The sequence below is a fragment of the Arachis ipaensis genome, chromosome B7 (genome assembly GCF_059453495.1).
Source record: "Arachis ipaensis isolate K30076 ecotype BB chromosome B7, ASM5945349v1, whole genome shotgun sequence".
NCBI classification, from domain to species: Eukaryota; Viridiplantae; Streptophyta; class Magnoliopsida; order Fabales; family Fabaceae; genus Arachis; species Arachis ipaensis.
This window is the reverse complement of record NC_142442.1, coordinates 943949-960394: the sequence shown is the minus strand read 5'-3', so window position 1 is coordinate 960394 and position 16446 is coordinate 943949. Positions and strand designations below refer to the sequence as shown.

Genomic DNA, 16446 nt, shown 5'->3' with positions numbered 1-16446 from the left:
TTATAATATAAGACACGAAAAGGGAAAAAAAATTGAAATAAATCTTTAAATAGAGAATTTTAAACTAAAATTAAGGACATAGTTTGCATACATTATTAATTAATAATACTAGGTCTTTTTTCAGTTAATTAGGTTTTTATTATTAGAAAAGGTTTCAATTTATCTGTCTTGATAATATAAAGTAATTTTTTACAAATTAATAAATATAAAAATTAGTATATAAAAAAATAAACTACAAATATAAAAAATATATTTTACCCACTACGACATTTTATTATAAAAATAATAAAAATAATAATTCTAATTATAAAAGATATTAACTAACTCAATATTCATAAAAATTTTAATTAATTCTATAAAACAACCAAAATCGTTAGATAAAATTATCAATAAATTATGTAATTTTAAAAGTGGAGACACACGTACATTTTTTTTTATATAAAATTATTAATTAAAAAAATTATTAAATAACAATTTAATTAAATTTATCAAATCATCTACTAATTTTTACAATCGATTTCATATAAAAATAAACACGTGATTTTTTACCAATTCTAAAATATATAATTTTATGAAACTAATTTAGTCTCCTCTCTTTGATGGTTAGATTTTATGCATGTGTGAATAATTTAGTATGATTAGCCTTCAATTATATAATTATAAAAATAAAAATATTTTTTATACACTAAAATTAACTATAAAATTCAATCCTCATATATTATGTATAAATATATGTGTTATTTATTTATTTTTAATATATAATTTATATTTTAATATATATTTTATATTAGAAATTGATTTTAGTATATATATATATATAACGTGATTGCAATAATTATATTATGATAATTTATTTTAAATATAAAAAAAATTATAAATATATGGATCAGAAATGGAGAGAAAGAGAGAGAAGAAAAAAACACATTGATAGCCACACACTCACTCACACAACTCTCGCAATTTTCTGTGAGAGCTGTAAGAACAACACAACCACACCAATGGCTTCCATGTCTGCCATCGGCGTTCTCAAGCTTCCTTCTTCTTCTTCTTCTTCTCCTTCTGCCTCCAACAACGCCGCACTCCGAAAGTGCATCCCACGCTCCCTCTCATTCTCCTCCTCACAACTTTCCGGCGACAAGATTTCTTCTCTTCCCGCCGCGTCTTCACGCACGTCAACCTGCACCCGCAATCCTCTGATTGTCACTCCCAAGGCCGTTTCTGATTCCCAGAATTCTCAAACTTGTCTTGATCCCGATGCTAGCAGAGTGAGCTTTCACTGCCACTTCTTTTTCTTTCTTACTCTTTTCACAATTTGTGTAAAGATGAGATCTTTTACGATCTCATGTTTGTTATATCATTGACCTAGAATGTGGTGTATTTGTAATTGGAGCTTAATTTTCATTTCATTTGCTTAATAATGTTACGATCACTCTATATATAGGATGAAAGGTAGAGAATTTTTTGGTTTCTAAATTGGATCAGGTTGTTTTTGTCATTCATATATGATGTTAACTTGGTAGACACTATCGTCTTCGATTGATCGATATTCATGGCTCTGTTTTTTCACTGGTGATTGCAAAGTAACATGCTTTGAATTTTGATGATTATGTTTCTTCAGAGTGTTCTTGGCATTATACTTGGTGGTGGTGCTGGGACTCGGCTGTATCCGCTGACCAAGAAGCGGGCGAAGCCAGCTGTTCCTCTTGGAGCAAACTATAGGCTCATTGATATTCCTGTTAGCAACTGCCTAAACAGCAATGTGTCCAAGATCTATGTTCTTACACAGTTCAATTCTGCATCCCTTAACCGGCACCTTTCCCGTGCGTATGCAAGCAACATGGGTGGCTACAAGAATGAGGGTTTTGTTGAGGTTCTTGCAGCCCAGCAGAGTCCTGAGAATCCAAATTGGTTCCAGGTAAAATCACAACCTTGACTGCATATGTGGAATCCTTTGTATTGTGCTAATTCCTTTGATTTTGTTATGCTTTTGAAAATGAATTCGTTACAATCATCTTGTATTTTAGAACTTTGGCACTTCATGTGATATTTCAACAAATCTAAGGTCATCATTCATCATTGCAGGGTACTGCGGATGCTGTGAGGCAATACTTATGGCTTTTTGAGGAGCACAACGTTTTGGAATTCTTAGTTTTGGCTGGTGACCATTTGTATCGGATGGATTATGAGAAATTCATCCAAGCCCACAGGGAAAGTGATGCCGACATCACTGTGGCGGCATTGCCAATGGATGAAAAGCGTGCCACTGCATTTGGTCTGATGAAGATTGATGAGGAGGGGCGTATAATCGAATTTGCAGAAAAGCCAAAAGGAGAACAGTTGAGAGCTATGAAGGTAAGCATATACAATGTGCAATGAATATAATTTTTTCTGCAATTGTTATCTGCACAGTCGGTTAAAGTGATTGCTTCTATCAACTTTTTTTCCTGCTAGGTTGATACCACTATATTGGGTCTTGATGATGCGAGAGCAAAGGAAATGCCTTATATTGCTAGCATGGGTATATATGTGGTCAGCAAAGATGTGATGTTAAATCTGCTGCGCGACAAGTTTCCCGGTGCAAATGACTTTGGAAGCGAAGTGATTCCTGGTGCAACTTCTATTGGAATGAGAGTATGTGTTCCCTCCATGTATTTAGTATTAAGAGGTTTCCTGTTATTTCTATGTATGGGCGGGGTATAACTTGAGAAGCTTATAGCATAAATATAAAATGCAAAGAATTTGTTTTTCATGGACTCAGCATGACTATGTGTTGCTGAAACTTCTGTTATAGCAAATGTCTTGCTATTGTTTGTTGGTAGTATAACCTTCTTAGCAAATCTCTAAACGTTTTCAGAGCTTCGTTTTCCAAGAGTCTCATGTTATGTTTGTAAATATTCGCAGGTTCAAGCTTACTTGTACGATGGCTACTGGGAAGACATTGGTACCATTGAAGCTTTCTATAATGCCAATTTGGGAATCACTAAAAAGCCGGTTCCAGACTTCAGGTGAACATATATGGCCATTTGATATAATCATTCTACTTTCAATGAATTTCAATTATGCCATTTTCATGTTCTTTTTCGGCATATTGATTGCAGTTTCTATGATCGTTCATCCCCAATCTACACCCAACCACGATATTTGCCTCCATCTAAGATGCTTGATGCAGATGTCACAGATAGTGTCATTGGTGAAGGATGTGTTATTAAGGTAAGCTGAATAGAACAATAGTGACCTACCGATTTTTTTTTCTTATGAACACGAGGCTCATGTATACAGTGAGATTAGTTCATTTATTGGAAACTAACCTTCTCTATATTTTGTTTGTAGAACTGCAAAATTCATCACTCTGTCGTTGGTCTACGATCTTGCATTTCAGAAGGTGCAATCATTGAAGACACATTGTTAATGGGGGCTGATTACTATGAGGTAATATGGCTAAAAAGTAAAGCCTATTATGAAAGTTGCAACACTGAATTCTGCTTGGCAGTTATGAGTTCTAACTTCAATATTTGTTTCTGATTTGTGTTTCCAGACTGAGGCTGACAAGAGGTTCCTGGCGGCTAAAGGCAGTGTTCCAATTGGCATTGGCAAGAATTCTCATATCAAAAGGGCAATCATTGACAAGAATGCGCGAATTGGGGAAAATGTCAAGGTAAACATATGCCATTTTGTCCTATTAATCTTCAAAAGTTGTTGCTTTCATAGTTTTGTATATAATCTGATGAACTTAGTACACTAAGGCCTCGTTTAGCAACGTCGCAGGATACAACATACAGAGATAGAAAACTTTGTTCTGTATTTGTGTCATGCGACAGTCTCCAAATCAAATGCCTTTGTAGAAGATTGTACACATGAGTTTTCTACCCTTATTTGGTTTTAGATAATGTAACTAACTTTTAGGTGCAATGTTGTGACTCAGATCATAAACGGTGACAATGTGCAAGAAGCTGCAAGGGAAACAGATGGGTACTTCATAAAAAGTGGGATTGTGACAATAATCAAGGATGCATTGATTCCAAGTGGAACTGTCATCTAAGATGAATGTGAAAGGCATAGCTTAGCAATGTTTCTTGTTTTTGCATGGTATCTACTTGTGTTTTTGTTTTTGCCAAAGGGGCCTTTGTAAGTAGTAAGTAGTAAGAAATGGCGGGAAAGAGAGGACCCTCTTTTGGAGTAGTCATCAACGCTGTAAAGTTCGTTATTCCACTCAAATAAAAGTTTCTTTATTCCAACATGAATAAAGAACTAGTATCAGTATGCAAAGATCCACAATTTGCCATAATCGATCAATACATCATCTCTAATGCTTTGTTTGGGAGTGGAAAGAAATAGGAAGGAGAGAAATTGAGTGAAAAGAAATAGAAAGGAAAGAAATAAAAGTGGAATTTAATTTCCATAGGTATGTTTGGAATGATAAAATGGAATGAACAAATGAGTTTTCCTTCCGTTTTCTCCCCTTAGTTGGGAAGAAAAATTTTTACTGGACCCCACATCACTTTTTGCTACTGTTATATTTTCCCTTCCCATATTCTTTCAAAACCAAACAAGTGAAAATATTTATTTCCTTTCTATTTCTTTCCCCCCATATCAAATCCCTCCTATTTTCCATCGTAACAAACATAGCGTAAGTGTTTGATATAGGGTTCGAAACCTACCTCAGGTTGAGATTCAGATTCCCCAAATCCCTAATCTGATCGGCGGCGCTAGCCATTAAATTTTTGCCACCTTCAGTAACCCCTCTACTCAGCAGTGTTCCAATCGACGAGGTTCCCCTTCAGTAGGCCTTCGGGCTCGTAATCCCTGCCATCTACGACCTCCAAAACGACGCCGTAGAGACTTGCAGATTAAGTAACGAAGACAACGAAAGGGGCATTATTGGCATTTCCTTTGAGGCAGTGGAAATCTCTAGAATGACGTGCCTAGTTTTTTTTATAGGGTTTATGGGCTTCTTATTTTTTTTTATAGTTTATGGGCTTCTTAGTTACTCAGAATTGTTTCCAAAAAGATTAAGGTCCCAAAAGAGTAAACCAAAAACTAACGAACTAATTTTTATTACAAAGACAAAGTATGAACAATGGAAATCTAATCTCAAAATTCTAATTAACTAACCCAAACCCAAATTAGGTTAATCAGGAATGGCCCAAAAGTGGCCTGGCCTGAAGTGGTTGACTAAAATTAAGTAGCCTGGACCAGATCCGTTCAAGAGCTCCACTTTAAAGTCCAAAAAGAAACATATGTAACTTCCAAAAAAAAAAAATTAAGTTATAATGACTTAGAAGAAAAAAAAATTGATAACTACATAAAAAAGAGACAAAAGAGTATATAATAATAGGTTGGAAAAAGAATAAGAAGAATGTAATAAGGAAAAAAAAGTGACAAAGAAATTAAAATGTGAGAAGATATTAAAGAACCAAAAGAAGAATGAATAGTGGAAAATATTAAAAATGGGGTGTAGAAATAGTGTTTTTCTACACACATAAAGATTTTTTTATTTTCTCTCCAAGTCAGTAAAGTGTTCATCATATCATCTATAAAAGATCTAAAGCTGTCTGAGTGGTAACTTTCTAAGCGTACTTTATGTGTCTCTCTCACTGTTTTTAATTAACAAATTATATTTACAATATTTTTTTTGTGTGTATATGTGTGTGTGTGAATAACATAGTTTTTCTTATTTCTTATCAATTATTTAATAATACATATATAATATTTTCTCCAATTGAGTGTTTTTAAAATTAGGAAATTATTTATCCGATTATGTATTTTGTTTGTTATAGTATCATCTTTTCAATGCATAATTCAGCTTTGAAGATTTTAAATAATGTTCCATTGTTCAACCATATATGACAAACTAGTCAAACGAGGACAACCACTGCCATTGTAGTGATTGTTCTTCAATTCATGGCAGATTTTGAATTATGTTTTATTTTTCGGAAAATAATTTTTAATATTTATTTGAAATTTTAATTTGAAGAATTATGATAATGTCATATTTCTCAACAAGTGCATCTTTAATCACAATGAAAACATAAGGGTAGAAAACTTTTATCAATATAAATTATTTAACTTCAAAATTACCTTATCCTAGTCATTAAAGGGAAGCTAAGGAAATAAGAAGTTAAGAACTACTAAAAAGAAAGAGTTGATAGATAAAGAAGAGTAGTAGTAATTATATTGTTCACCACCCATGAAACATTCCTAGTTAGTTGCTCTTTTCTCAAATTTGACAAATAATTTTTGCAAAGGGTAATATTAAAGAAACAAAAAAAAAATTTGTCTTATTTAATATTTATTAATTATTATTATAATTAATAATATTAAATAAAATATATTTTGACTACTTTTTATTAATTTTTTTGTTATTAAACACTTTTGTTTTGCAAAATATGACAAATGAAACCTAGCTAATTAATGTCGGTATTTGAACTAAGAGCATTTTCAATGTTAGATCTAATTTTGATTTTATTTTTTGTCTTATAAGGCGACACATAAATATTTGTGAGATCATATGTCATAAAATAAAAATTTAAAATTAAAAGTAAAATCTGTTTCTTTCTAATACTTAGCCTTAATTAGTTTAGTTATAATTTTATATTATTTTTAATTATTTTATTAATATAATTATATAAGTGATAAAATTTTATTAATTTTTTATTAAAATAATACTATATCTCTAGAATAATACTTATTTTATTTTATTAATTAATTTTAATATATATTTTAATTTTAAATTAATTTATTTCTTAAAAATATAAAACACCGGTATTTCCGATACACTTAAAACTCCTTCCATATATATATTATTTGAAGTTTCAAAGAAGAAAAAAGTAAAGTTGATAGGATTAGAATCTTGACTTCACGAAGATTTTATTATGTAAAAGGGAAGAGACCAGGTCCAATGACGGACTTGGATAAGTAAAAAGGTCCTACACTTTTTTCTTCCTAAAGTTTATATAGAGCATTATATTTTAGATTGAAATAATCTCTCATTCAGATCTAATAATCTAATTAAATGAATGAATATATTACAAAATATATATGAAAATACAAATAAACCAAGTAATCTTTGTTTAACTATCCCGTGTAATTAAGTAAACAAATATGCAAGTGATTAATTTCCTAATTATTCAAGCTTTCAACTTATGAGAAAAAAGGTCCAAGAGTAAAGAGTTGCAATTTATTGATGTTTGCGCCGTTATGCATGTGCTTGAGTAGACACCAAGTTGAAGCAAGAAAAATAATTAGTGACATTAGCAACAAATTGAAGGCATGATCTAGAGTATGACCTTTTTCTCTAGATTCTATATAGGGTCGATTGTGGTTTGTGGATGGATTAATAATGATTATAAATCATATGTTTTGTGGTCATAATAGTGGCACAAAAATGAGGGGACAGTAAATTTCACGCTTATACTTTGGGTAATTTTTTTTGGGTGAATGTGAGATGAGTGATATTTTTTTGGTGAAAACTCACTTGCAGTCAATTTCACGTAAAGTTGATAATTTGAGAGTCGTTAGATAAAAATTTAGTCAAATTAGTTAAATCGTTTAACGAATCTCAGTTATCAACTTCACATGAAGTCGACTGTACCTAAGTTTTCACCTATTTTTTAACATCGTAATTTTGAGTGTTTTTTAAAAATTTAAAAAGTACATAAATTATTAGATCTAATTTTTGTATCTTATTTTATTTAAGTATAAATCAAAAGATTCAATTTTTATACCTCTCACAAATCAAAGAGTTTAATTTTTATACTCCAAATTAATCAGTGTCATATTTAAAAATAACACCTCAATAATCTACTATCCAAAATAATATTATTCTCAACCCAATATAAAAAATAAAAAGTGTTATACTTTAGTTCTAGCGCTTATTGCTCTCACTCTCCAAGATTTTCTCATAGTAAAATATTAAAATAAAATTAATAAACAGGAACATTCAGTCATGTTTGTTGTGCTTTCCTTGAATAATGATTATAGTGCAAAAGTTAATTGGAAATTTAGAATGAAGACCAACTAAATGTGGAAAGCAAGGCTAATAATAATGTAGTCTATTACAAGTGGTGCTAAAGAAGAAACCTTTTTCATCAAATCAATAGACAAGACTCAATTTGGCAATATACTTACAAATTCTGCTTAATTACATTATTTCTAACTTAAAATAATTTTTTTGTTATAATTCTTCAATGTATCTCTCATTTTATATATTTATAAAAATTTAATTTTGATACATTAATAGTATAAAATATTTTACACACTCGTACAATCACAACCGTTCTCTGTTTTGGATAATTATTCACGCAATTAATATAAAAAGTAGTTATTTTTACTAATATAATGTTATGTAATAAAATATTATTATGTAAAAATATTGTAACGAAATCTTTGACTTGCTTGTGTTCTAATTAAATCAGTACTAAAATGACAAAAAATTATGAAAGTTCAGATATGTAGACATCATCATATTCCTCTCTTGTCTCTTTCTTCTCTTGAATATGGCCTCGAATGCGAATATATATGCAGCTTCTACCCATGACCATATTCAAAACTCAAAAGGAGGTCTTTAAGAAAGCAAATACTTATTGGAAGAGTTTTAAGTGTACTGGAAATATTGGTGTTTCAGTTGTTTTAACCGTTGATTTAAATTATACAAAATATATATAATATATATTAATTGAAATCAACAGTTAAAATAATTGAAACACTGGTATTTTCTGGTAAACTTAAAATTTTTCCATACTTATTATATACAATGAGTTACGTTTTTGTTTATATATACTTCCAAAAAAATGTAAAATAAAATAAAAAGTCGCCTATGTAATAATGTATTATTATAAAAATACACAAGAAATAAATACTATTTATTGACACATTAATATTAATAATGTCATAAATAAATAATAGATTAATAATCACTTCCAATTCTTGTAATAATAATGTTATTTGTATATGGCAATTTGGCATGCACTACACCTTGTTTTAAATAATATAATTAATTTTATTCATATATCATATGTGCACTTCATACCATATTTAAATGAAAGAGAAAAATCCAAAATAGTTCTGACAATTATTTTGAAAGACATTGAGGTCTTTGATAAAAGAAAAAAATTTAATCCGATCTCTAAGAATTATCTCAAAAGAACAACGAGATTCCTATACTAAAGAAAAGTCAATATTATTTTTTTTGACATAGAAATTAATCAGTCTAAAAAAAAGATAAGAGATAAGATTAATTTTTTTTTTAAATTTCGTTATCCTTTTAAAATAATTATTAAAAATTGGATAAAATATTCAATCTAAATGAAATCAAATACACACGCAACCCCTTAAATAAAGAATATTCAATTAACAATTAGCATTTCCATATCCATGTATATCCAAATATATACGTACGATGATTTGCAGGTACATACTAATTTGGCCCTAAATTATAATAATGAAGAGCTGTTGTTCGTACCGTACTAATTAAATTGAAATTCAATCTGCCACACACCTAAAACCCAAACAAAAACATCTGAAATACATGTATTTATTTTCCTTATGACTTATTTTATTTATTCCGATCCATATAGCATATAGTTGTGTTTATTAGGCAAGCCCATTTGAAGACACAAGAAAATTTTACGATTATAATAGAAAAACATCAATAAAAATTAACCCCAACAAATTAAATCATTAAAATCAAGCATATTACAGATTTTATTACAACTTTGGAAAATCCTCTTTCAACTGAAGAACACATTAAAATTATTTTATAAGACTTTGATGAAGACTATCAAATATTGCTTACTATAATCAATACAAAATTAGAGACTTATTCACTGCCATAAGTAGAGAATGTGATCATGTCCCGCAATACAAGAATAGCCGTATACTAAAATCAGTCACTAAAATTAGTTTCAATATATTTGTATATAAATATATATATGATTTAATTTATTTTTAATATATATTTATATTATAACATATATTTTATATTGATGACTAATTTTAATATACATCTAGCATAACCAGTTTCATTCCAAGCAAATTCAGCTGAAATTGAATACAATGGACCATGGACCAGATGATCAAGTCCAAATTGAAAATTATGGTGAAAATATTCCTATTCTACATATTGGTAACTTCTTAATTTATGTTTTAGAATCTAAAAAGTGATTTTTTTTTCAAAAATAAATACATATTTCTGAAATTATAAATAATTTAATTAGTGTGTCAAAGTTTGTAAAAGATATATAATTTTTTTAATTTTATACTTTTCATTGTGTAATTAAATGTGAATTTGCTAACAAGATACTTTTGCAGGGATATAAAAAAGATGGATTATGTGTTAGTGTTGCAAGTGTGAGGTGCATGAAATTAGTCCCACATCAAAGAAAGTAAAGAAGAGTGAATAGTTTATAAGATGAGAGATCCATTAACTTGACACCTTAAGGTTTTGAGTTGGATGTGGTGTCTTTTCATTTTATATTCACTCACTCACTTAATTAAAACGATAATGTTAGAGAAACAATAAAAAATAGTTAAAATTTATTTTATTTAATATTTATTAATGGTTATAACAATTAATTAAAAATATAAATTCTGATTAATTTTGACTAATTTTTTTTATTATAAAAAATTTTTGATACATAAATTTCTTTTTCCAGATTTAATTGCTCTTTTATAGTTTGTGTTCTCTGATGTTGGGGTCCATCATCTTTAATTTCTCATTTATTAAACATGTTTGTGCTTTTTTATTAGTTAATAAGTCTCAAATTTTTCATGCTTTTAAAGAGTATAAAAAAGTGGTTAACTAATAGCAACTACTTTTGAGAGAGAGCAGCAGTGTTAGTTTTTTAGTTTCTATAGCTAGACGGTGGCTGTTCATATGTTTTCATGAAAGATATATTATATTAAATCATTTAATTAAATATATTAATGTGTATTTGTATTGGATATTTTCTTTAACTTAGACTTTTGACCTCATTAATTAACACTTCCTTGATTTTAGTTGGCTTTATCCTTAATAAGTGACTACTTAAATAATAAATTTATTTTTATATAAAAATAATAATAATAATTTTATAAATTATTTAATATAATAAATATTAAAATTTTAATAATTATTATCTTTATATAAAATCATTCGAATAATTAATTACCTTATACTTTGCACTTAAGTAAAGAACCATAGACATTCATAACCAAAAGGTATATATTAACAACTGACAACTAAAAAAAAAAAAAACAATTTTTTTCCATAATTATCAGCTATTATTATTCAAAATTTAATTATTAAATTAGTAATATTACTTAGTTATCATTATCATCTAAATTTCTTAGTGTTTTCAAATTATATCGTTGACTGATACATAACATTTATAATTATATTTTAATTATATTTAATATTATTCAATTATTTTATTAATAATAATTTAAAATATAAAATAAAATAAATAATAATTAAATTTTAATCTATCTTGAATTGATTTTTTATTATTTTTGAAATAAATAGCAGTAGTACATTAAAATTAAGGAGAATATTAAAAAATTATAAAAATTTATTATATTTAAATATCAGTTAATTATTAATATTTAAAAATATAAAATAAAATATATTATTAAATTACTAAATTAAAAATATTGAGTTAATGACTAAATATTATGAAACTACTATTTTAAAAATTTAAGCTAAAAAAAATAATATTAATGATTATATTTTTAATATTTTTTTAAATAAGAGTTTTTTTTAAATTTATTTTATTTTTATATAAATCTTTTTTATTTATTTTATATTACTTTTTATTTTTAAAATTTACTAAAAATTAAATTTTAAAATTTTAAATATAAAATTTTAATATTATATCATAAAATTACTTATCTTAAAAATTTAAATGATATAATATTAATAATTATATTTTTAATATTAAATAATAATAAAAATAATAAATTTTAATGTCTCTAACAGTTCTCTAAAACGAATTTGATAGAAATATGAGTATTTTATTTGGAGGAGAAGAGTATGATGGTATTGGAATATAGTATAGAAAGATTTTTAAGTGTATCATTGTATCAGTGTATCAGTAATTTTTAATCGTTGATCTTAATTATATATATATTTTTTATAATTAAGATTAACGATTAAAAATAACTGAAATACTGATACGATGGTACACTTGAAAATTTTCCTACAGTATAGTATAGAATAGAGTATAGAGAGAAGAGAGAGAGAGTATAGAAATTAGAAAGAGATATAAGAAATTGAAATGATCGGTTTTGGGACCCTCAGTTTATGTCCTTATCTCCAACCTTTTTGTCCTTCCTTTCTTTCTTTCTTTCTTTCTTCTTCTCTTTCTTTCTCTTCTTCTTCTCTCCCCTAAACCCCACCATCCATCATCCACTTCTTTAATTCTCATGTCATCATCACCATCATCATCATCATCAACATCATCATCATCATCAACATCTTCTCCTTCTCCTCCTCCTCCTCCTCCTTCAAATGCTGCTGCTTCCGACGCCAATGCTGCCCCCGAGTCTTCTTTTCGGAGGTCCACCCGCGAATTCGGAGAGTCTTCTACTGCTCGCCAGCAACGACTACGTGCCATGAACGAGGCTCTGCCCGAGGTCCTTCTCGAAATACTCGCTGCTCAAGTTGCCATTGATGCTTCCAACCGCCATGGTCGCTTGGCTGCTGCTCCTGCCGTTGCTCGTTTGTTTCAGGTTCTTCCCTTAACAATCTTTTCTTTTTCAATGCAATAATAATATTAATAATAATCAATCTTCTCCATCATCACGGGTTGTAAACTCGACAAAATATTGGTCAAGTCAAACATGAAAACCATTGCAAAAACCTGCAGGTGCTGATTCTTTTTTTCTTTTTTCTATTTTCTATTTTCTATTTTATTATTTCTTTTCAAAATAAATCATATATTTAGGTTTGAGTTGTGGAAGCTAAGATATACATTCTCTACTACTACTACTACATACTACTTATCAAGCATCCTAGAAGAGAAAAACAGTTTGTATTATGATGAGAAAGCAATCAAGAACCTACTTTTACGTGGGTCATTTTCTTAATAAATAAATAAAAAAAAAAGTGTCCCTTTCAAAGATGGAAGGGGGCTTGGATTTTCTTGTTGGCAATGTTCCTACTTGGTAGTACCTAGCTATTAGCTTATATCTTGCTCCAAAACATGTCTAGTTTTGGGGACCTCCTTTTTCATTTATCCAATTAAAAAGGTTTCTTTGTGTTGCATTCCAATTTGCCATTCCCCTTTCTTGGAATTCATCCTTTTTGACTCACTTTTTTTTTTTAAATTTTATTCATGCTACCTAGGCTAGCAAGATCCATTGCATGCCTTTCTAGCTATCTTAAGATTTAAATATATGGAGTTTAGCTTTTGAAAGATTTTCAAGTGTACCGTCGTACCAACCGTTGATCTTAGTTATATATATTATATATATTTTTTATAATTAAGAACAACCTTTAAAAATCACTCAAACACCGGTATGACGGCACATTCAAAAATTTTCCTTAGCTTTTTAGTTTTTAGATAAAAACATAAGTTGATATGCATTTGTAGTTTACTTATGTGCCTTACAAGTGCATCATTTCCATATATAGTAGTTAAGTTAGACCTCTCAAAATTAATACACATTTTTCCTACTTAGCTAGTTAATCCTTATTCCTTAGTTCATATAGTGGCAATTAACTATAGTGTATTATTAGTATTTGGCACCTTGTGTATTAGGGTTTTAATAGTGATTAGGGATTGGTTAATTAGTTGAATAATGTTTAATGGAAAGTACATATATATGGGTCAAAAAGAAGGTTGTGCATAATGCCAAAAGGCACATGCCATGGCAAGGTTGTCATTACAACTTCCCATTCCTTTTGTATATATATCTGCGGAGTTCACACCTATCATTATTTTGGCTTTCTTTCCTAATAAGTTAAATATTGTCTCATATAACATATTCATATAAGTAAATAATTATGACAATTTTCTTACACACATCATACTTGTGACTTGGGACATGGTGCATGCTTATTCTTAGCTTTGACTAGAAACTATCAACCTTTATATATCTGAACCAGCAACTATGCAGAATATAAATATATTTATTATTTTATATATCATGGATGAGCATCTATAGGTATAGGTATAGGTATATACCTTATCTTTTTTTCTATAAATTTGATATATAAATAAGAAAAAAGAAAAATGCAAGTGAATTTGTTTTTGCATTTGAGTGTAGAGTTTTGTAGTGTCTGTTCCAAATCCTATATAGCTTGAAGTAGGAATAATTCATTGGTGGATTGATGAGCAGTTGATGTTTTTGTCTTTGGTGTTTGTTGGACCGGTCTTTAATTTGTGTGCGTGAATAGAAGTAGAGATTCGCTGGTTTGAACAAGACAGGCACTTGGGCATACCTTTCTCGGAAATGAAAGTGAAATGTTTGTGGGGAAGCACGCTTTTGATACCATGTTTATACTTTGATTTGATACACAACACATGCCTACACTACATACAACAAAAACAAACAGCAACTAATATTTTTGACTAAGCTAGTTTCGTTATTATCTTACCCATATCTGTGGGTATGGACCACATCAATCTCTCTCTCTCATCCAGTCACTTCACTTCTTCTCCATTCCTTCCTTCATATTCTCTTCTTCGTTGTTATTATTTTATGTGAGATTATTGGATTAGTATATGTTATGTTATAGGTAGGGTAAGGGTACTGTTTGTATGAGCATCATGATGGAGCAAGCCCTAAACTCAAGTACACTGCGCATGTATTATGTATAGATAGATATTGTCTGTATTAATTAATTAGGCAAGTTAATTTTCCATTCATGTGTCTCTATTGTATCTATCTCCTGCTTCTCTGTGCCGCTGATGATGCTACCCACTGCACCTACCTTCATGCCTATATATATATATCACTGCTTCTCTCTCTTGCTGGATTAATATAATAATATAATATGCTACTTATGGTTAAGCAGACAGAAAGTAAAATAAAGTAGATAAACGAAGAATATTAGATACACATAAGATTCCAAACGGTATTAAACTTTCTATATATGGCTAGATCATTTTAGTGACTTTGCTTAATATAACAAAACACCCTGTATGCTTGGAAAGTTAATTGGACTTGCTCTGTATTTTGGTTGGTCCACTTTTTATTATTATTATTATTATTATTATTTTATGTGCATGCAGGTTTGTTCTACATGGCGAGGGGTCTCACACTTGGATCCACTGTGGCAGAGACTTACCAGATTGATCTGGCGCCGGGCCTACTTAATACGCGACACGTGGCGAGAGGAGTACATCTACTGGCATCGGACGGCTAGGAACTTTGCATTGGGAGCACCCTCTTTCCATGTCCCACACTTCGATCCTTCTATGCCTCCCAATGGCGCCGGCGACCGTCAAACCCTCCTATGCCGCTGCCTTGCTCTCTCTGACCGACACCTCGCCTGCGGCTTTGCGGATGGCACCGTCCGCCTCTTCGACGTCGAGACTCTCGCCCACGTCAGCACATTCCGGACTAACCACGGGCCGCGGTTCGGCCCGTTCTCCCGGTCCGTGTCCGGAATAATCCTCTCTAACAGCACGCTCACCTTTGCTAGACTCGACGGGGATATTTTCGTGGCGTCGGTTAACGTGGCCAACGAACCACCGCAACAGGTGGTTGCGGGTGACGTGGTGAACAACGGCGTTTTAGTTGAGTTCGCGGGAAACAGTCGGTGGTGGGTGGGCTTATACGCAGGCCTTCCGGGCCGGGCTTTCCAAATATGGGACGCGCCCAACCAGCAACTGGTATCAGTGGGCGGGACGTTAACAGATCCGGAAACGGTTATGGGATGGCACATGCTAACAGAATTAGTTGAGCCAGTTGGGCGCGTGAGAGTAACGGAACCAGATTACGTCGTGGCGTGCACGAGCTCGAGATTAGTTTGTTTTAGTTTGTGGAACCCGGAGGAAGTTATACGTGACGTGGGTTCTGTTACGGGGTTCGTTGTAAGCAGTTTGGACGCGCGTCACGATGCGTTTGTGGTTGTCGAGAGGAACGGTTACGGTACGGTGCGACGCGCCAGCACGTTCGAGCGGTTGAGTAGGTTCCGATTGAGGCCTCAGTGGGTTAGGGGTTTGTTAGCGTGCATCAACTTGAGTTATGTGTTAACCTACTCCGGGGTCACTCGGATGCTAAGGGTTTGGAACATTGAGCAACTTGCTGGGGTTTTCTGTTGCGCGTTGGAAGTTAGGGATAATGCACCTGAGGGTAATGCCATGGTGGCAAATGAAAGACACGTGGCGATTTCTTGGAATGACACCTTCATACAGTTATTGGATTTTGGTGTATAGTATTGTTCTTAGCTTAATTAGCTTGAGAGTAGAGATTTCATTGTTCATCTTGTTCGGCTGGCCTCACATTATTCCAAATTTTAGA

The 16446-nt window shown here is 30.8% G+C and overlaps 2 protein-coding genes across 2 annotated transcripts; both read left to right on the top strand.

Moving 5' to 3' along the window:
* The first annotated feature begins 866 nt into the window (after window positions 1-866).
* On the top strand, window positions 867-4237 carry ADG1 (ADP glucose pyrophosphorylase 1). Its single transcript, XM_088493513.1, has 9 exons — window positions 867-1265; window positions 1619-1915; window positions 2083-2352; window positions 2452-2631; window positions 2902-3005; window positions 3099-3210; window positions 3331-3429; window positions 3536-3655; window positions 3923-4237. The coding sequence occupies exons 1-9, from the start codon at window positions 882-884 to the stop codon at window positions 4037-4039; spliced, it is 1683 nt and encodes a 560-aa protein (XP_088349639.1). The 5' UTR covers window positions 867-881; the 3' UTR covers window positions 4040-4237.
* Window positions 4238-12399: 8162 nt separating this feature from the next.
* Window positions 12400-16361, top strand: SAP (Transducin/WD40 repeat-like superfamily protein). Its single transcript, XM_021106846.2, has 2 exons — window positions 12400-12705; window positions 15213-16361. The coding sequence occupies exons 1-2, from the start codon at window positions 12400-12402 to the stop codon at window positions 16359-16361; spliced, it is 1455 nt and encodes a 484-aa protein (XP_020962505.1).
* The last annotated feature ends 85 nt before the right edge of the window (window positions 16362-16446 follow it).